We start from the raw sequence: 22,170 nt of genomic DNA, 5'->3' as shown, positions 1-22,170 counted from the left end.
AAGGGATTTCAGAGTCTATTTAGTACAACACTTTCAGATTATAGACAAAGAAACTGAGGCCCAGGGAGGGTAAATGACCATGTTCTCTGACTCCAAATCTAGCACTCTTTTTTTTTTCTTTCTTTCTTTTTTTTCCTAGCACTCTTTTTACTGTGCCATACTGATGTTTATGTTTTCATCATTTCCCTTTCCCTGAATTAAGTCGTCTTTGGCTGTGAAATTGAAGAGATATAGTATGATTTCCTGGGCCAAGATGATTATATTACCTGCAGAAAGTACTATAGGAACACCCTGCTCCCTCACTTAAATATATAGAAATTAAAGTTTATAAAACTGATTTATTGACAGGGCAATCATTTAACCTGATGCATTTAAGTGTTTGCTTAAAGGTCAAACACTATGTAACAAGATAAAAAAATAGAAAACCTAAATTATTAGGAGCTCCTGAAAATTGGAGAGTGATTGGAAATGAAAATGTAATTTCAAATCCTTGAAAACATGACATTTGATTAAGAAAAACTCTTCTAGCATGTACATGTTATTCACACCGATAGGTATTGGCCTTCCCCAGAGGATTGTAGACAATGGGGAAATACGGAGTTTATTGACCATCTGGGGACAGCAGCTGGTGGGCCAGAGTGCCCCACTGGACCAGGAAGGCCCCTCAACTCAAACCAAACCTTTTTGATCTTGGTGAGTTTCTTGGGTTCCTAGGTCATTTTAGCAATGAAGGGTGACACACACAGAGTTCACAGTCAGTCCAGACCTACAATCTTGTAGACCCAAAGTATCTCTGAACCTCACTTGAGGTTCCAAAGTTAACAGGGAGGCCTTGGGAATCTTGGACTATATTCTTTGACTCAGTGTGCTCTGAATAATTTATTAAGCACTTGCTCTGTATATTGTACCGTGCTGTATATACAAATAGAAGAGTATGACAGTCTTTTGCCTTCAAGAAGCTCACGGTCTAACGAGGGAGAAAACACAGAGAGGAGGTTTTATTTATAAATCAGAGGGAAAGTTCTCATGGTTTTTGCGTGTAGTGGCAAAACAGATAGCAATACATCTTAAATGTTATTTCCACCAATAAAATCCTATCAGTTTTTGGTGCTGAACCATTTAGCCATGCCAAGCACTTTGGCCAAATCTCCCACAGAAGCAGGTGCCAGGACACCTCTGCACAAGGAGTTGCTTCCCTAGGTGATTGCTGTAGGGGCTGAGCTGGAAACAGGACCTGTGGTTTGAAGGGTGCTGCCACTCTTAGGGGCTATTTATTTCCACTGGGGTCTGAAGTAGAGGGGGGGAAGTGGAAGGTGGAGGGGAGCTTGGCCTGCCTGGTACATGCCCCCTCCTCTCCCTTAGACAGTCTTTCTGCTTCAGCTAGGCTGGCTATAGCCTGCCAGCCTTGTATATACCAGCCTTGTAGATAGCAGTCTTCCTGGATATATAGTCTTTCAGGGTGTGGGCGAGGTTGTGGCGCAGTTTGTAACTTAAAGATATTAATTGATATTCACCCTGGGCTTCATGGGCAGTCAGTGGTTATGCTATTCGTTCTTTTGGTGTCTTCTCCTTTCTCTTGTCTTCTGTCTCCATGTCCCTTGTCCCCCCTCTCCTTTTTCCCCTCCCCTCTCCCTACTCTCCTCTCTTGGTCTCTCTCTGTCTCTCTGTCTCTGTCTCTCTCTGTCTCTATCCCTGTCTGTCCCTTTCCCCTCTCTCCTGCCTCCCTCCTTCCCCCATTCTCTATCTCTTCTCTCTCTCTGCCCTTCTCCTCTTCTTTCCTCCCCTTCTTCTCTTCTCTCTCATGCATTTAATAATATCTTTAAATGGATTGATTTTACTTCTTTACATTGATTTGTTCTTCTTTCAGAGATAACTGCTAGAGACTTAGTGAATCCACCAAAATCCTTTGAACAAGTATTTGAAGAAGCATATCAAGGACATGACCTGTACATTGTCTCCCACAATGATTATTATGTAGGTAAGAGCATAGTAATTGGGAACATATACATGTAAATATAAACTATTTATAAAACACATTCATTGATTCATTTGTTAACCATTTATTGAACACCCATTATGTGTAGTGCATCAGAAGAGATGCGTAGATTCCTAAGTCCTATTCTTACAGAAAAGCTTGTAAAATTGTAAGTAAAGCTTACAATTTAGCATAGGGACAATATATATGGAGAACCTGTGATCTATCAGTGTGGGAAAGTCTTCATGGGGTTTGATCCCTCTTCCATCAGGGATTTGAGAGGATTTCAAGCTCAATCAGACAGTAGTGTAAGAACAGCCTCAAAGAGGCAAATAAGAACTTGGGCTATATTTTACAAGAGGAATAGCTTATAAGAATAAAGAGGTAGTAGGTCTGTCTTCTGCTTTGCTCAGATGACATCTGAAGTTTTGTTTTCAGTTCTGAGGCCCACAATTTAGGAAGGCCATTGAAAAACTCATGGAGGGATTTCCAGAGGTTGGCAACCCGGATGGTGAAGAGACTTGAGACCATGCTGTGTGAGGGTCAGACTCCGAAAACAGGCACTGCTTACACCCCAATTCATCCCTTTTCTGAAGGAGAAGAACTCAGAAGAATCCACATATATGAACATGCACACATACACAAACTTACAGACATAGATCAGAGCTCATGTGTGTGTAAGAATGTAACATACATACATACACACAAACATGTATATCTCACAAAAATACAAAAACATCAAAGGGATTTTTCAAACAACTTCACTTTCATTTGATTTAAGCTCGATCTAAGGATCATGGATTTAGAGATGGACAGGACCTTAGAGATCATCTCCAAGTCCCTCATTTTACAGTTGGGGAAACTGAGGCCCAGAGAACTTGGAGTGACTTTCTCTGGGTCATAGAGGTACTAAGTTGCAAATCTGTATTTGAATCTAGTTCCTCTGGCTCCCAAACCAAGGCCCCTGCCGCTATATTAGGAAGTCCTTTATTCTTTTTCAAATGCTCTTATTTAATAATTAGTTATTACTAGATGCATTCTGTGGCCAATCTAAGAAACATGAGATATGAATAGAGCTTTATGATAGAATTTTCCTTGCTGATTTGTTGTTAAGTGTATTCTGGAAATAATAGAAGACTGGGAGGCTCACTTCAGTGTTGTGTGTTTTTTTTTTTTTTTAAAAACCTGTTGCCAAGCTGCCATATGACCTTGAAAAATTAATGGTTATATACCATGTTCTTGAAAGCTTGTAAATTGATAGCTTGCCTGTGGGAGTGTAGTGAGGCTATTGAATGCATGTTAAGTCCTTTTTAGGTATTTGAGTTTTGGATAGTTTATGAGTGCAGTTTATTTTAATCAACTAGAGGCGTATAATATCTTACACCACTGGATTCAGTCAAAGGGCTGCGCTTGAGGACCTAGAGGGCCACATGTGGCGTTGAGGTCACAGGTCCCCCACCCTTGCCTTACACTGTGTAACCCTTGTAGGCTATTTCCCCACTCTCTCCCTTCTTCTCTTCTTTCCCTTTTCCCAGTTTACCCCTCATTAGCCTTGCCTCCTCCAGCACAGATTGCCTCACCACCTTGGATCTGCCACCAAGGCCTGTTCTCCCCTACCAGCCATGACCTCTCCTGCTTACCTCTGCTATGCACATGCTGTATGTCTCCTGGGCTTCCTTTTGTTGTTCAGTTGTTCCAGTTGTGTCCAGCTCTTGGCCATCCCATTTGGTTTTTGTTTTTGTTTTTGGGTTTGTTTTTTTTTGGCAAAGATACTGGCTTGGTTTGCCATTTCCTTCTCCAGCTCATTTTATAGGTGAGGAAACTGAGGCAAACAGGGCTAAGTGACTTACCTAGGGTCACACAGCTAGTAAGTGTCTGAGGTCAGATTTGAACTCAGAAAGTCTTTCTGACTCCAGGCCTAACACTCTATCCACTGCTCCACCTAGTCAATGTTCACATCATACGGAACTTATGCTTCCTTAGCTACTTCCTTTCTTTTTTTAATTAATTAATTTATTTTTAGTTTTCAATATTCACTTCCACAAGATTTTGAATTCCAAATTTTCTCCCCATTTCTCCCCTTCCCATACCCCAAGACAGCATGGATTCTGAATACCCCTTGCCCCAATTTGCCCTCCCTTCTATCACTCTGCCTTCTCTTATCCTCTTTACCTTCTATTTTACTGTAGGGCAGGATAGATTTCCATACTCCATTGCCTGTATATCTTATTATTATTATTATTATTTTTTGCATTCAAACTCTGTAGTTCTTTTCTTGGACGTGGATAGCATTTTCCATCATGAGACCTTTGGAGATGTCTTAGATGTTTGCATTGCTGTGAAAGGCTAAGTCTATCAACTTTAGTCATTGCACAATATGGCTGTCACTGTGTATAATGTTCTCCTGGTTCTGCTCACTTCACTCAGCATCAGTCCATACAGTCTTTCCAGGTTTTTCTGATGTCCACCTGCTCATCATTTCTTATAGCACAGTAATATTCCATTAAATTCATATACCACAACTTGTTCAGCCATTCCCTAATTGATGGTAATCCCCTCAATTTCCAATTCTTTGTCACCACAAAAAGAGCTGCTGTAAATATTTTTATACATGTGGATCCTTTTCCCTTTTGTATGATCTCTTTGGGATACAGCGCTAGAAGTGCTATTGCTGGGTCAAAGGGTATGAACATTTTATGCCTTTGGGCATAGTTCCAAATTGCTCTCCAAAATGGTTGGATCACTTCACAACTCCACCAACAATCCTTAGCTACTTCCTAAACTTCACCTTTACTCTCCAGCCATACCTTGAATATCACTTATAGGTTTGGACTTTTTTTTTTTGCTGTCATTACTTTTTGACTCTTTTTTCCCCCTGTTTTCTGACTTTATCCTCTTTATGGTAGAAACAATATCCTAACCAGAAAACTCCCAGGGGATTGACCTGAGTCAGGCCCAGCCCAGAACATATCTTGAGGAAGGAAATGCCACAACATGAGCTAAGGAATAATGAAAAAGAGGTGGTGGAGCATGGAATTTTTATTTTTATAAAGGTTTCCCTTTGGGGTTCCTGTAGTTAAAGTATTATTTGCCTGTTAGGGATTGAGGGCATATAATTAAGTTTAAGGACCAATACTATCCTAAGGATACAGGATTCTGATGATGCTGTTGCCTGGAGTTGGTTTTCAGTGACACTGACCAAACAAAGCTTTCACCATAGAAGCCGGCAAGCTGACCGTACTGCCCATTGGTATTGTTTAATCATTTCAGTGATGTCCAACTCCTCCTGACCCCACTGGGACTTTTCTTAGCAAAGATACTGGAGGGGTTTGCCATTTCCTTTTCCGGCTCATTTTACAGATGAGGAAACTGAGGCAAACAGTTAAGTGACTTGCCCAGGGTCACACAGCTAGTAAGTGTTTGAGGCCAGATTTGAATTCATGAAGATGAGCCTTCCTGATTCTAAGCCCAGTGTTCAATCCACTGCACCACCTAGTTGTCCATTACTATCCAGAAACCCAGGGATTTCTCTAATAATTATGGGTCTTTCCGTTTTGACATCTTCCCTGCTTGCCTTTTACCCAAGGGAGGGGAGGCAATAATCTTGCCTGCTTCTACCACTAAACATAAATATCTTTTCTGCGCAGAAAGGATTGGAGTTGGGTAGCACAATGGATTGGGCACTAGGCCCAGAGTCAAGAAGACCTGAGTTCGAAGCCTGACTTAGACATTTGCTAGCTGGGTGATCCTGGGCAAATCACTTTATCTCTGTCTCGGTTTCTTCATCTATAAATTTGGATAGCAACAGTATATCACAGGATTCCTGTGAGGATCAAATGGGTTAATACATATGAAACACTTAATGAATGGAAAGTACTACATGTAAATGCTAATCATTATTATTACTGATTTTCTTTTCTTTCTTTTCTTTTTTTGTGTGTGAGGCAATTAGGTTTAAGTGACTTGCCCAGAGTCATATATTACTGATTTTATTAAAGATCTGTTTGAGTGTTTTGGTTCCCCTCCTCTTTTGGGGCCCAGAAGCAATGTTTGTATCATATAGAAATTATGTAATTATCTCTCCTATTACAATCCCGTGGAATATTCTTTTCAAGTTATCATCTTAGATGGCAACAGAGATATCACGTTATAAAGTCATAACATTTTGGAGTTGCATAAGACCGTATAGGTCACCTAGTCTAACTTCCCCACTTTACAGATGAGGAAACTGAGGCTCAGAGAAGCTAATGATGATGATGATGGCAATAATAACAATGATGATAATGCTAGTTAGCATTTATGTAATTGCCACATTATTTTACTTATGTTAATTCATTTAATCCTCAAAGCAACTCTGTGAGCTAGGTACTTCACAACCTGTAACTAAGTAACATCCACCAACATCTAAGTACCTTCTCTCTTGGGCTCAGAAGCTTGCCCACGGTCACCAAAGCATTCTTGGTTGTCGTCAGTGTCCAGGGTCTTTTCTGAAGGCCTCTTAGAATCATAACCCTGACAAAATCATTCTCCTGGTCTAAATGAGAAGCCTCCTTTTTTTTTTTACAGGGGAAATGAAGAATAGGAAATATAACCCAGCAAGTTTTTACAGATTTCAAACTTTTGGAGAGAAAACGCCACATTTTAACGATGGCCGAACTATGGCAAAATCTTTTCATTGGCTCCATGAGCTACAAATGTAAGTTAAATTATGTTGTTTCTCGGAGTAATTGTTACACACGTGTCATTTGAACTTAGAAGAGTAAACATCTTGAATTGGTGATTTCTAAAGGATTCAAGTTTCTTTTTTTTGGCTAGGTAATGGGGTTAAGTGACTTGCCCAGGGTCACACAGCTAGAGAGTGTCAAGTGTCTGAACTCAGGACCTCCCAACTCCAGGGCCAGTGTTTGATCCACTGTGCCTAACTGCCCTAGGATTCTTAAAGTTTCTTAAAGGCAATATACTTTCCAATACTCTGCTAAGAAGGCCACAGAGAGTATATAACAGACAACTGATACCTTGGCATTTACCTTTTAGCCTTGTTTTATGCTTAATTGGACAACTGACTTGCTAAGTTTTGGTTAGTTTGACAATGTGGCAAGTTTTATGCAATGATTCCATATTTTGAAGCTTTCAGATATCTAATTCATTATGTGGGTATTCTCTCTCTTTTTAAAAATTATTATTTTAATTAACTTATTTTTAGTTTTCAACAATCACTTCCATAAGCTTTTGAGTTTTAAATTTTTCTTCCCTTCCCTCCTCACCTCCCTCCCCAAGATGGCGTGCAATCTGATATAGATTACACATATACATTCCTATTAAACATTTTCACATTAGTCATGTTGTAGGTATTCTCTTTACAAGTGCAGATTATAACAAGGATACTCTAGCACTTAGCTTGGATAGACTCAGCCCTCCTCTCTCTCCCTAAAAATTTCATGTGGATATTCTGGTCAACAAGGCAGGGTGAGGTAACTTGTGCGATCTTGAGACATTTACCAAGTCTGGAAGAGCCCTGACACCATATAGGTGGGCCTTTTCATGTCCTTAGGTGACCAGGAAACCATGTCAGTACAACCAGAGGCTACCAAAGCTTCATCCAAGGAGGATGACATCCGTGAACTGAGGCAAAGTGAAGTGAGAAGAACAGGGAGATCATTGTGCACAGTAACAGCTTTCAACCTCCAGGCCAATTAAATCCTGGAGACAGCTTTGAGGGAAAAGCTAGCTTAACTTGCATAGAGGATGAGGTGAGGATATTGTTCCCACCACAACAGGGGTGACTTCCGTGGTGAAAAATTTACTGTGTATGGCAGAACTTCTGTCAATGAGCTTTTCTGAAATGATCTAGGTTGGTCCTTGGCTGGCAGACATGTGGTCTGTTCATTGGTTCATTCTTGGAACCCAGAGGTCTTTAAGCTACATAGGTAGCTGTAGGTAGTACTGAGGGGAGTACTTAGCGTAGAGATAGGTTAGGTGGTAAGGCCAGGAGGGCTTTAGGGTCCAATGGCAATGCAGATGGTAGGGCCTGGTAGTCCTGCATCTTATTGGAATGAATGGAGTTGTTGACTCTTATCTTACCCAAGATCTGTGAGTCATCAGGTAACCTAGGAGGAAGGGGAAAGGAAAAGGGGATGGCTTCCTCATTATTGGTGAGTCTTTTTGCCTCCTAGCCAGATGATTTCTGGGACTAAGGAGGTGGGGTGGCTCTGGATGGTTTCTGGGAGGGCCCAGGGCTGGGTGATTTGGGAAAGAAAGCAGAGGAGGAAAGTACTTCCACACCACTCTGAGGCATTGCATGGGACTTTATTGGAGGAATAATATCATATATGCCAGGAGACTTTACTGGAAAATTGAGGTATGAGTTTATGAAGATTTTTTTTGGGTGGAGTCTGGATCTGTGATTTTATGTGGGAAACTCCTGGGATAGAAATCTCTATTTAATAATGAAAAAAAAAATAAAGTCTCTATGATTGTTAGGGCAAGGAAGCTCTGGGTTTCGGGAAAATTGTGGGCAGTTTTATTCTTCAGCTGACTTTTTATCCTGCTAGGAGGCCAGGCTAGAGATTTTGACCATCATTATTGAAAACTGGCTGTATCAGGGAGAACCACAGAATTCTTCATCTTTGTGGATCTACCTCCCAGATCAGCAAGGGAGGTCTGTAACTTAGAGTTCTTGAGACTTTTATGGAACGAGGAGAAGTTAAGTCTTGACCAGGGTTAACCAGTGGGGTTATCAGAACTAGAATTTGAATACAGATCTTCCTGATTTTAAAACTGGTCTTCTATCTACTATGACCCACTGCATCTCAGTTGGTAAAATATGACATATCTATTTGTCTTATTGACTCCCTTCCTCATACCAGGGGCCAGCTACAGACATACCTTTGGCCACAGTGGGGATGACATGAGAACATGCATCTAAGTCATCGGCATTACTGCCAAAGGGAAAAAAAGAAAAGCTAAAACCTTATCAACATTGAATCAGTAGCATCATTTTTGAATGTACTTAAAAAAAACATTTTAGAATGGTAAGCCATTAATATGAGTTAATGATTTTTGAGATTTTTAAAAGAAGTTAGTTGGTTGCTCCAAAAGCATCTACAAATAATAGAGGTCACTTTAAAAAATATTTAAACATTCTTTTCTTTTTAAATTCTGAGTTCCAAATTCTGTGTCTTTGTTTTACCTCCCCCCAGCCATTGAGAAGGCAAGCAAAATTATGTAAATTATATGTAGGAAATCATGTAAAACATATTTTCATATTAGCCATATCACAAAAAAGCAATAAAAATCAAGAAAGTGAGAACGTTATACTTCAGTTTGCATTCAGAGTTCATCATTTCTCTCTTTGAAGGTGGATAGCATTTTTTTTTATCATATATCTTTGGAATCATCTTGGATCACTGTGTTGATTAGAGTGCCGTGTCTTTCACCATTGATCATCGTTCTAACATTGCTATTAGTGCGCACCATGATGCTTCAGTTCACAGACATCTCCCCATGTTTCTTTCCCCTTCCTGAAAGCATCCCTCTCATAATTTCTGATAGTGCAACAGTACTCCATCATAATCATATGCCACACCTGTTTAGCCATTCCCCAATCGATGAGCATCCCCACAATTTCCCATTCTTGGCCACCACAAAAAGAGCTGCTGTAAACATCTTTGTACGTATAGGTCCTTTTCCTTTCCCCTTCATCTCTTTGGGGTTTAGACTTAGAAGGGTTATTGCTGGGTCAAAGAGTATGTACAGTTTTATAGCCCTTTGGGCCTAGTTTCAAATTCTCCAGAATGGTTGGACCAGTTCATTACTCTATCAGCAGTTCACTAATGTACCTATTTCCCCCTCATCCTCTTCAGCTTTTGTCTTTTTTGACAGGTGTGAGGTAGTATCCCCAAGTTGTTTTAATTTTCATTTCTCTAATAAATGGAGAAGGAAATGGCAAAGCACTCCAGATTTTTGCCAAGAAAACCCCATGATTAATGTCCCTGGGGTCACATAGAGTCGGGTGGCTGAATGAGTGAACAACAAAAATCAATAGTGATTTAGAGTATTTTTTCATATGATTATAGATAGCTATAATTTTTTTTCTTCTGAAAGCTTCCTGTTTATATCCTTTGACCATTTATCAACTGGGGAATGGCACTTATTTTTATAAATTTGACTCAGTTCCCTATATATTTGAGAAATGAGGCCTTTATCACAAATACTTGATGTAAACTTTTGGGAAATTACTTCTTTGTCTATGGTACCTTTGAGTAAAATATAGTTTCCCTGATTATCGCTTTAAATTAGGTTGATTTTGCTTTTGCTTTGTCTGATTACTAACCCTGCCTTTTTTACTTTAACCGAAGCATAATAGATTCTACTCCAGCCTTTTATTTAAAAAAAAGTGTGTCTCTTGTAAATAACATATTGTTGGATTCTGGTTTCTAATTCATTCTGTTATCTGCTTCCATTTTATGGGTGAGCTCATCCCATTCACAGTCACAGTTATTATTATCTGTGTATTTCCCTCCATCCTATTTTCTTATGTTTCTCTCTCTCCCTCCCTCCCTCTCTCTCTCTCTCTCTCTCTCTCTCTCTCTCTCTCCTCAAAACTCTAAAAACTCTTAATTTGCTTTTGACCTTAATCCACCTTCTTTTTATCATCACTTTCTTATCTCTTATCTTCTCTCCCTCTGATTTCCCTACTGACTCAGATACATTTCTATGCCCAACTGAGTGTGTATATATATATTCTTCCCTCTTTGAACCAATTCCAATGAAATTGAAGCTCAAGAATTGCCTGCCTCTCCCCACCACCCATTTTCCCCTTCAGAGTAAAAACTCTTACTTGCATGCCTCTTCTTTGTGAGAAAAATTTACAGTTTTGATCTCTCCCTTCCCCCTTCTTCCAGTGAATCCTTCTTTCTCACTATTTCATTTTTTTTTGAGATCATCCCAATCAATCCCAATCAACTCATTCTCATACCCTCTGTTTATGTAGACTTCTTCTAACTGCCATAATAATGATAAAGTTCTTAGGAGTTACAAGTATCATCTTCCCATATAGGAATGTAAACAGTGCTTTAAACACATTAAGTTGCTTGTGATTTCTCTTCCATGTTTACCTTTATGCTTCTCTTGAGTCTTGTGTTTAAATATCAGATTTACTATTAGGTTCTGGCCTTTTCATCAGGAATGCTTGAAAAAGTGCTCTGTTTCATTAAATGTCCATTCTCTACCTGCCCTCCCCCGAAAACAAAACAAAACAAAACTACACTATACTATAGTATGTGCTATGCTACAGTATATACTATACTATAGTATAAACTTAGTTTTGCTGGATAGGTTATTCTTTGTTGAAATTCTAGCTCCTTTGCCTTCTGGGATATCATGTTCCTAACCCTCTGATCCTTGAAGTTGCTAAATCTTGTGTGATCCTGACTGTAGCTCAATGATATTTGAATTGTTTCTGGCTGCTTGCAATATTTTCTCCTTGACTCAGGAGCTCAGGAATTTGGGTATAATATTTCTAGGAGTTTTCATTTTGGGATCTCTTTTCAGAGGTGATCAATGTATTCTTTCAATTTGTATTTTGCCCTCTGGATCTAAGATATCAAAGTTTTCCTTGATAATTTCTTGAAATATGATGTCTAGGTTATTATTTTTTTTATTATGGATTTCAGACAGTCCAATAATTCTTAAGTTATCTCTCCTCAATCTATTTTCCAGGTCAATTGTTTTTCCAGTAAGAGAGCTCACATTTTCTTCTATTTAAAAAAAATTCTTTGATTTTGCTTTATTGTTTCTTGATGTCCCATAGTCATTAGCTTCCACTTGCCCAATTCAAATTTTTAAGGAATTATTTTCTTTAGTGAGCATTTATATCTCTTTTCCCATCTGGCCAATTATGATTTTTAAGGTATTATTTTCTTCAGTACTTTTTGTGCCTCTTTTATAAACCAAGCTGTGAATTCTCTTTTCATAATTTTCTTGCATCACTCTCATTTCTTTTCCTAATTTTTCCTCTGCCACGGTCATATTTTTCTTTAACTCTTCCAGGAATTCTTGTTGGGCTTTGATTGAATTATCATTTTTCTTTGAGACTTTGTAATTGTTTTCATGTTGTCTTCTTCTGAATTTGTGTCTTGGTCTTCCCTGACACTGCAGGAGCTTTTAATGGTCAAATTCTTTTTTTGCTGTTGGCTCATTTTTCTACCTTATTTTTTTTAGCTTTGAATTTTATGTTAAAGTTGGGCTCTACTCAGCTTGTGGTGGAGAGGCATTGTCCCAAGATTTAGGCCTTTTTGTGCTGCTGTTTTCAGAGATAGTTCTGGGGGTTTGCGAATTTTCAGTCCTTCCAAGGTGGTGTGATGTGGAGAGAGCTGTGGTCCCTGCTGTATCTGTGCTCTGGTCTTTACCCAGGAAACCCCCTGCCCCCTAGTAGCCACAAGATGTAATGCTCCTCTTAGCTCTGATACTGTGACCGGGTCCCCTGCTCCCTTGTGACCGACCACCAGCACTCTTTTCTGCCTTGGAACTGTGATCCAGAACTGTGTGTGGGTGGTAGAGTTGCATAGATTGCCAGTTGCACCCAATGTCAGCAAAGGGTCTCCTGTAATCTCTTTCTGACCAACTGTCCAACCATCTCTGGACTGAGAACTCCCAAAGCTGCTGCTGCTGCCACCACCTTCAAAGTCTGCCACTGGTGCTGCTGCAGCATGTGCTCTAGACAGGCCACTACCCTGGTGTCACAGACTTCTCCTGCCAACCTTCTAAATTGTCTTATGGTAGAAAAATATCTCGCTTCGACTTGTTGTTGGCTCTTCCACTCCAAAATTTGATCTGAGGCATTATTTTAAAGTTGTTTGGAGGGGAAGAGGAGTGTTGAGAGAATTCAGCTGGGTTGCTGCCTCTCCTCTGCCATGTTGGCTCCACCCCTCCCAGAGGTTATTTTTGAAACATAAATGGCAAGATTTGTTTTTGTTTTGGTATTATTTGCAGCAAAGAGTGGAGTGTCCCAGGAATCTAGCCTTGGCTCCTGTGCTCATCAACATTTTTGTCAATGACTCAGATGAAACTGTAGAAGGCATGCTTGTCAAATTTGCAGATGAAACAGAGCTGGGAGGGATAGATGGTGCTTTGGATGACAGAGTCTGGGTCCCAAAAGAGCTGATAACCTGGAATGATGAGCTAACGTGAATAACATGAGATTTAACAGGAATAAATATTAAGTTCTATGCTTGGGTTCAGAACATCTGCTTTACCAAGTACACAGTGAGGGAATTGTGGCTATACAACCATTCTCTGTAAACAAGATTGAGAGGTTATAAGAGATAGCAAACAATGTAAGTTTCAGTGTGACAGGGCTGCCAAATCAGTTAACGTTATCCTTGGTTGCATTGAGAAGCCATAGTTCGTGCGTGATAGGAAGTTCTAAAAGCATAATTTTTATGATCATTGATTTAGTGAAATGGAAAAATTCCCTAGGGAAACCCCCTGGCTCCCATTCAAGATTGTGGAAAAAATCTTTCCCATATATCTTTTGTTATTGGAACATCTTGAGAGAATCCTCATGTTACATAGCAATTTTTCCCCCTTTTCTTTTTCAACTACTGGATACAGTGGATGAACTGACTCAAAATGTTGCTGTTTCTCCCATCCCCTCCACATATTCCATTCACCAACACAGAAGATAGTTTAAAATGAATTCAGATAGTGGTCTATGAACTAAGTGGGAAAAATAATAAGTTGAAAAAATTCTACTTGGTTAAACAGTAAATGATGCTAGAAAATTGTGATTAGTCACGCAAATGGAAAATACAGGAATGATATTTTAAGATTTAGAAAAATAGTTTTTTATACAAAAATGACAGAGGCTACACTCCCACTGTATATCGTCCTGGTTAGAACACATCTGGGATATTGGGTTCAATTCTGATGGCTGTATTTTAGGAAGAACATTATAACCAGGCTGGAATATATTCAGAAGATGTAGATTAGATTGGCAAAAGGATTGGAAACACACAAGGATTCATTGAAGAAACTGGGGATGGTTAGCCTGGCAAAAAAAATTCTTAGGGAGTGGGGACGTGCTACCTATCTTCAAATGTTTGCAAAGCTGTCATATGGAAGTGGGATTAGATTTCTTCTGTTGAACTACTGAGAAGAGAGCTTGAAGTGCATAGTGATAGAGGCACATTTAGGCTTGGTGGTAAAGAAAAGTTGTATGACATTGAGAACTTTCCCAAAGTGGAATGAGTTTCCTTGGGAGAGAGTGGGATGTCTTCTCCTCGGAGGTCTTTATTTAGAGCCTGGAAGACCACTTCCTAGGGATGTGGCAGAGGAATTCTTGGTCAGAAATGGATTGCAATAGGTCATCCTTGAGGGCCCTTCTAAATCTCAGATTCTATGATGCTGTTGTATGTGAGAACTCAGAATAAACTTATGGAACCCAACAATTAGGAAGTAGAACAAGAAATAGAGAAGTTGAATTAATTTATATTTTGGTCTATTCTTTTGTTTCTCCACAGAGTGTCACTCTTCCCTAGAAACTTGTTCAGCTTGGCAATATCTGTGTAGGACAGGAAATGCACACGTTTTATTTTTGAGCAAACCGTAGCTTCAAATATCTCTTACATTTAAAAAAATGTAGTTTAATGATAAAACAATGTAGTTTTATTTATTAATCAGGCTACAGTTTATCACAATGTCTCAGAAAATGTCAGATTAAAAAACTTTTTAAAATTTATTTTTTTGTTATATTTTAAGTTCAGAACTTTCTCTCTCTCTTTCTCTTTCTCCCTGCCCTACATTAGAGAAAGCCACCATTTCATACACACACACAACACACACACACACACAACACACACACACACACAATCATACTATACATACTTGTATTTATCAGTTCTTTCTCTGGAGATGGATAGCATCTTCCTTCATAAGTCCTTTGTAATTGATGTGAATATTTATAATACTCAGAATAGCTTAGTCATTTACAGTTATTCCTTGAGCCATATTGTTGTTACTGTATTCAACATTCTTTTGGTTCTGCTCATGTCACTTCTTATTTCTTATTAAGTCTTTCCATGTTTTTCTAAAGTCAACCTGTCATCGTGTCTGACAGCACAGTAGTATTACATCACAATCATATTCCACAACTTGTTCAGCCATTTCCCAATTGATGGGCGTCCCCTCAATTTCTAGTTCTTTGCCACCAACAAAGAGAGCTGCTATCAATATTTTAGAATGTTCAGATTCTTTTCCTTTTCCCCTGATCACCTTGGGAAACAGACCTAATAATGGTATTGCTAGGTCAAAGGGCATACACAGTTTTATAACTTTTTGGTCATAATTCCAGATTGTTCTCCAAAATAACTGGACCAGTTTATAATTCCACCAACAGTGTATTATTGTCCCTATTTTTTCCATATCCCTTTGAATATTTGTCATTTTCTCCTGTAATTTTAGCCAATATAATAGGTATGAGATCTTAAAATTATTTTAATTTGTATTTATTTAATCAATAATGATTTAGAGAATTTTTATATAACTGTACATAGGTTTGATTTCTTTATCCAAAAAGTGCCTGTTCATATCCTTTGACCACTTATCAATTGGGGAATGGCAAATATCAGATTTCTAAAAGTAAATTTAAAATTTGCATAGAAACAATTCTAAAATGAACAAATAATGTTTTCTTTTTATTGCTTTTGAAATGGGATATCTCTCTTATGCCCCAAATGTACTTATATATGTATATAAGTACTTATAAATGTAATTATATTCTTTACCATATGCGTACTTGGAAGCTATATAGACTTTAGCGACAGGAATATCTATTTTTTTTTCTAATTTTACAGGAAAAAAGGCAGTAAAATAGTTTCCAAAAGAGTCGATGACTTCAATGAAAAGTTTCAACACAAACTTGGAAAAGTCTGGGATCCGTAAGTTAAAGATAAAGTTTCCAAGTAATAGATTTTTTTCACTGTTTTAGAAAAATACTGTGCTCAGCACTGATTTTCTTTTTCCATATATCTTTCTGTTAAATTCAAGAAGAATCTTTAAATTTTGATCATGAGCAACACTTTAATGCTTTGGTGACCCCAAAAGTGATGGTTTATATTGGTTAAGAAACCATCTCACAGCAGGGCATGAGCACTACTTCCTGTCACTAGGGAGTCTAAGACTGGTGGATTGCTTTTGTTTTGAGTTTTGAACTTTAGTAGCTAAAGCTGGTCGAGTGTCCTCACTAAATCACCACCAATATGATGAGCCCTGAGGGTCACAAGTTGCCTAAGGAGAGGTGGACCAGCTCAGGTCAGAATCAGAGCAGATCAAAGCTTTCATTCCCACCATGGGTTGGACCTGTGAATGGCCATTGATTTTACGTTTCTGTTCAGAATGAGATAGGACGGCCTAGTCTCAAAACAAAACAAAACAAACTACCTCCATGAGCCCAGACTTGCATATATTATCTCACTTCTATGTTAAATGGGGTCTGTTTGGAATTTTTGGTTTTTAAAATCTGGGATACTGTAGTACTTAGCCATAATTACAGCAAGGGGCACATGAGACCAAGTGTCAGTTTAAGCAGAATTACTTAATCTTTATTTTTTCATTGAGGTTTAAGTAGAAGGGATATGCTGTTAAAAGAAAAAGCAACTTTGATGTTTGACAGACATAATTTATTAAATGAGATGATGTATGCACAATTGTTTACAAATTATAAAGCACTATTTACATAATTGCGAAGTATTACTATTTTATCCTTTTTACCTACTTTGAGTTCAGATAGAGATGACTCTGGGACAGTATTTAGTATAAATATTAAATTTACTTTCTTTACCTTAAGCAACAGAAAGAAAATAATTCTATGTTCAACATAAAAAAATAATTGCAGGATAGGGATCTGCCCTAGGAGGGTTTTTCTTTTTAAAACCAAATTCCATGCAACTAAATGAGAAAAATGGGATAACAAGAAAAATAACAGCTTAAACTTCTGTCACGGATTAAGGTTTTGTAAGGCACTTTATGTACATCATCTCATTTGACAAATTAAAGATTTGTCAAAGCATTGACATTTTTTTCATCATCCTATCTCTTCTAGTTCAACCAAATGATCAAGATTAAGTAAAGCTTCTCAAAATATTATTATTGTCACTACCATCCTCCTCCTCCTCCTTCTCATTGTCATTATTAATAACTTGGTGTGAGCATTCCCTCCTCCCAATGAAGATAGAAACTCTTCAGTGCCTTACTCTTTGGGATTCTTGCCTGCATTTTACCTATAAATCCTCCATCTAACAATGTACGGGAGGGAGATATTTAAAATTCCAGGGGTGCTACGTGACAAACATTTTAATGGTAGCATTTGTTTTCATATTGATAGCATTGAAGAAACAATGAATGTTCCACCAGACCACACATTTGGAATATTTCTGCATCCAGATGAATATGGTAAATATATAGCTTTCTTCTAAAGTGTAAAAAACCATGGAGTTCAATTAAATATTTACTTCCTTTACGAGTCCCACACTAAAAAAAAATGAATCACAAGGTTGTGTTTTTGTTAATGGAACAAAACAAAGTGAAGAAAAGAAACATTCATTTTATGTCATTTTATTTGAGGGATGAAAAACTTTATTCCATGGTAGTATGTCCCTTTAAACTTAAAAAAAAAATTGGATCTTACTGAACAAATACAACCTCCTTATATAAAATATGCCTATCCAACCAAAAGGAAAAGGATAATAATGCATTTGTTTTTTTTTTCCTTGGCATCCTTTGACCCTAGCAAAGTGCCTGGCAGAGAGTAGATACTTAATAAATGCTTATTGATTTGGATTTAAGTAGTGTAATGAACAACCAAATAGCTGAGACTAATTTTCAAGTCATTAGAGGTCACATGTCATTATGAGTAGGCAGCTGACCTTGGAGCCAGGATTAAGTTCTGCCTCTCATGCATACTAGCTCTTTGACTACACAAATCACTTAACCTCTTACACAGTGCTCCAGTATTATTAATTGCTGTGAAGGTGTTAACATACATTGCAAGAGGGAGCGGCCACATCTGAAGTTTCTTAGACCAATCAAATCACAGGGTCCAGTCTCCATTGTTAACAATCTAATACTATAGTGGATCTATTATCTTATTGGTTTTATATATATATATATATATATGTATATTCTCAAGAGGGATACAGGTGGTCAGCAAGCATTTATGAATCACCTACTATGTGTGCCAGATCCTGTGCTGAGCTCCAGGGATATGAAGAAAGGCAAAAGACATTCCCTGCTCTCAAGGGTCTCAAGTCTAATGGGAAAGACAACATGCAAACAAGATATATGTAGGATAAATTAGAGATATTCAATAGAGGGAAGGCACTAGCATTAAGGGGAACCTGGAAAGGTGAAATTTTAGCTGATGCTTGAAGGAAGCCAGGAAAACCAGGAGGTGGATATGAGGAGGTAAAGTATCCCAGGCATAGGGGCAGCCAGTGAAAATCTACAGTCAGGAGATCTACAGTTGGTATTTTGTGGTAGGAATAGTAAGAATGACAATGCCATTGGATTGAAGAGTACATGGAAGGGAGTAAGGTATAAGAAGATTGGAAAGGTAGTTAGGAACCAGGTTATGAAGGGGCTTGAATGACAAACAGAGGATTTTATATTTGATCCTGGAAGTGGTAAGGAGCCATTGAAATTTTTTGAATGGGGTGAGGGTGACGTGGTCAGACTTGTGCTTTATAAAGATCATTTTGACAGGTGAGTGGAGGATGAACTAAGGTGGGGAAAGACTCCAGGTTAGCTCAGAACTTTTCTAGTCCTGCACATCCTATGATGTTCTGGTCCACATCCTCCAACAATCCACTACAGAGGGTCTACTCAGCATGCTTGGATATTTCTTCACATCCTTTTGGCATCGTGAGGATGGCCAGTAGACCAGGAGGGCCATCCATTCTCATCATGTGAGCAGCCTATCTTATCTTTTTTTTTTTGAACACACCTATTCTTCAAGTATTCAACCTCAGTTTGAGATTGAAACACCCTTTATACTGAGTGCCTTAAGAAAAAAAAAGTTGAGATACATTAGGCTTGAAATTATATATCATCAAATCAACAAACTTTTGCTGAGTTTTTATTATATATTAGCAATTGTGGTATACCATCTCTTCAACTCATTGCTAATCCATGCCTATACTGACAATTCTGTTTTCACCTCAATGGTTTTTTTTTTCTAACTGAGGGTTTCTGGCCTTTTTAAGTGCTCTTAGCACATCAATATGATGGTGAGTTACAAAATGCAAAAATTAGCTCTGACCATAAACCTGTCAACAGATGGTTAAAACCTACTAATCTCCTGATTGTTGAAACATTGAAGACTTCCTTTGCTGTTGTTTGATTGTGTCTGACTCTTTGTGACCCCATTTAGGATTTTCTTGGCAAAGGTACTATAGTGGTTTGACATTTCCTTCTCCAGCTCATTTTACAGATGAGGAAATTGAGGCAAAGAGGGTTAAGTGACTTGCTCAGGGTCACACAGCTAGTAAGTGTCTGAGGCCAGATTAGACCTCATGAAGATGAGCTTTGATTCCAAGACCAGTGCTCTATTCACTGAGCCACCTAGCTGACCTAAAGACTTCCTTAATTATACAAAATAATGAGATTAGGAACCTTCTTAATATTGAAAAAAACAAGGTTTCTTTATTTCTTTTTTTTTTTTTTTTGGCTAGGCAATGGGGTTAAGTGACTTGCCCAGGGTCACACAACTAGTAAGTGTTATGTGTGTGAGGCTGGATTTGAACTCAGGTCCTCCTGAATCCAGGGCCAGTGCTCTATCCACTGTGCCACCTAGCTGCCCCCTCCTTTCTTTTTTTTGGTAAAGCAATTGGGATTAAGTGATTTGCCCATGGTCATACAACTAGTAAGTATCAGGGCTGGATTTAAACGCAGGTCTTCCTGTTTCCAGGGCCAGTGCTCTATCCACTGCTCCACCTATCTGCCCCTAGAGCAAGGCTTCTTCTTCTTCTTCTTCTTTTTTTTTTTTTTTTTTGCTTTTTTGGTGAGGTAATTGCAGTTAAGTGACTTGCCCAGGGTCACACAGCTAATAAGTGTCAAGTGTCTGAGGTCGGATTTGAACTCAGGTCCTCCTGACTCCAGGGCTGCAGCTCTATCCACTGCACCACCTAGCTGTCCTTACAAGGCTTCTTTCAAGAGGAAATCTGGTCACTAAAAATGAGAAACTTTTGGTGGAATTCTATTTTACACATTAAATAGCCAATTTGTTAGTGTAAGACTTCTTGGTGCAGTGGGAACAATGCTCAATTTGGAGTTACGGTGCCTGCATCGAGGTGCAGATTGCCAACACGGGCCAAATCACAGCCTCTTTGGATGTTGGCTCCTTATCTGTAAAACGAGAAGTTTAGATGACAGAGAACTCCACAATTCCTGAGTTTTTATTTTTGTTCCATCTAACCCAACTGTTTAATTGAAAATGGATTTTATTGAGGGTAAACGCTCACTGAAGAAATTGAAGATAATTGATAATAGAATTTGAAATTGAAGATAATTGGAGATAGAATATCAAAATACGAATTTTTGTAATAAGGTACAAAATGGATTTTAAGAAAGTAATTTCTTCTTAAGCAGTGAAACAGTGCAAAACCATTGCATTTGTCAGACACATCTATAAGGAGCTGTATTTTTAATGGTAATAGTTGTTTTAAGTGTCTAGATTTAGACTTTTTTTTTCAAAAGAGGTTGATTCGTTATTATTATTATTACTATTATTATCATTGTTATTACTCAAATGGGGATAGTATCGCTATATCTTTGGCACAAGCCCGAGATCCCGTGGTTGTGTTCCAACAGGAGCTGGCGACCTCATTTACAACCGACTACCTGGCCAGTATCTGCGTGGCAAGGATAGGGAGCGGGCTGTCTTTGCGGCGGTTCGTCAGCATCTGAAGAAAGTGAACTATTACAACTTTGACACTTTGCTGGAGGCGTTCCGGCATTTTGACAAGGTTGGTGATGCGATGGCTTGTTATTTATTTGGCCATGTAAATCAGTCTTGTGGAGATGTCGTAAAAAATCCTAGAACCTAGATTGTTTCCAGACTAGAAAACGTAGGCAGGTCTAAGTGGGGAGTTAGGGAATTATTTAGGAATTTCACTGTTGTAGAAGGGCAACTACATGACCCAGGTCAAAACACTTCAACCCAAACTCTGTAGATTTACTAGTTATCAGAGCCATAATTAGTGTGGGGTGATTTGGGCTTTGCTCCAGGTTGCTGACATCTGGGGAGGCTGTGTGCTACCATCCACAGGATTCTGTGGCACCCCTCCTGGAACCTGGCATCACCTACCTTGGTGCCCTCTGTTTACTGTCTCAATCCTTGCCATCCATTCCCAGTGATGGTTGGGGGCTATCAGCCATGGTAAAGGGGTCTAGGGCCATGGTTTCTGGGAAACAAACTATCTTTTCCTCATAGGAATGCTTGCTGGGCTTGGGGATCCATACCACACCCTTCATGGATGGGGATTGCCTCAGATCAGTAGTGATGTCCACATGTCTTAGAATCCAAGGTCTCCCCACACCCCAGGGAGGCTCTTTCTCCTCTCAGCTGACTTTGCCTCAGGCACTAGAATTCTTAGTTAAGGTTCTACCAGTTATTGAACCTGAAATTGGGAGGAAAAAGAGAAACAAGATGAAATATGCATTGTTTTTTTCCAGAGAAAAAGGTAAGTAGGACTATCTATATTATAATGCTTGATGGGAAGAGAATTTCAATTTCTCCTAAAATAAGAATGGTATCCTACTTGCCTTCAAATATTGACTATAATGCTTAAATTTGTTTTTCTAATGTTTTTTATCATTTAAAATTCTCTACTGCCTGTTTTATTGCAGGTCCCATTTGGTTCCTTTCAAGGCCTCAGGCTCTATACCTCTACTGGAATGAAAGATAGCAATAGTTTAATTTTAAAAATTTCTTTATTCTCTTTTTGATTAATAAGTATTTCTTTTTCTTCCCATCCATTAGAAAAACAACAGCAATGATGACAATAAAAACAAAGCAAAAACCCTTGTCCAAATGTGTATAGTCAAATATTTTGCATTGGCCATAACCAAAAAAGTGTGTCTCATGCTGCATCTTGAATCTATTGCCTAGCAATAGTTGGGTAGCATACTTTATTATTAGT

General features: G+C 38.6%; 1 protein-coding gene across 1 annotated transcript in view; it reads left to right on the top strand.

Annotated features, from left to right (window-relative positions):
* The window catches only part of EFHB (EF-hand domain family member B), a 43,157-nt gene that overhangs the window by 6,000 nt on the left and 14,987 nt on the right, over positions 1–22,170 (top strand). The window contains exons 5-9 of the mRNA XM_027872428.1: positions 1,868–1,978; positions 6,542–6,671; positions 15,829–15,912; positions 17,358–17,425; positions 20,840–20,994. Coding sequence (XP_027728229.1) covers positions 1,868–1,978; positions 6,542–6,671; positions 15,829–15,912; positions 17,358–17,425; positions 20,840–20,994 — 548 coding nt within the window. The remainder of the gene's footprint in view (positions 1–1,867; positions 1,979–6,541; positions 6,672–15,828; positions 15,913–17,357; positions 17,426–20,839; positions 20,995–22,170) is intronic.

Source organism: Vombatus ursinus, unplaced genomic scaffold (genome assembly GCF_900497805.2).
Source record: "Vombatus ursinus unplaced genomic scaffold, bare-nosed wombat genome assembly UNPS02014799.1, whole genome shotgun sequence".
Lineage (NCBI taxonomy): Eukaryota > Metazoa > Chordata > Mammalia > Diprotodontia > Vombatidae > Vombatus > Vombatus ursinus.
The sequence above is the reverse complement of the archived record's forward strand: the minus strand, read 5'-3'. Positions and strand labels throughout refer to the sequence as shown.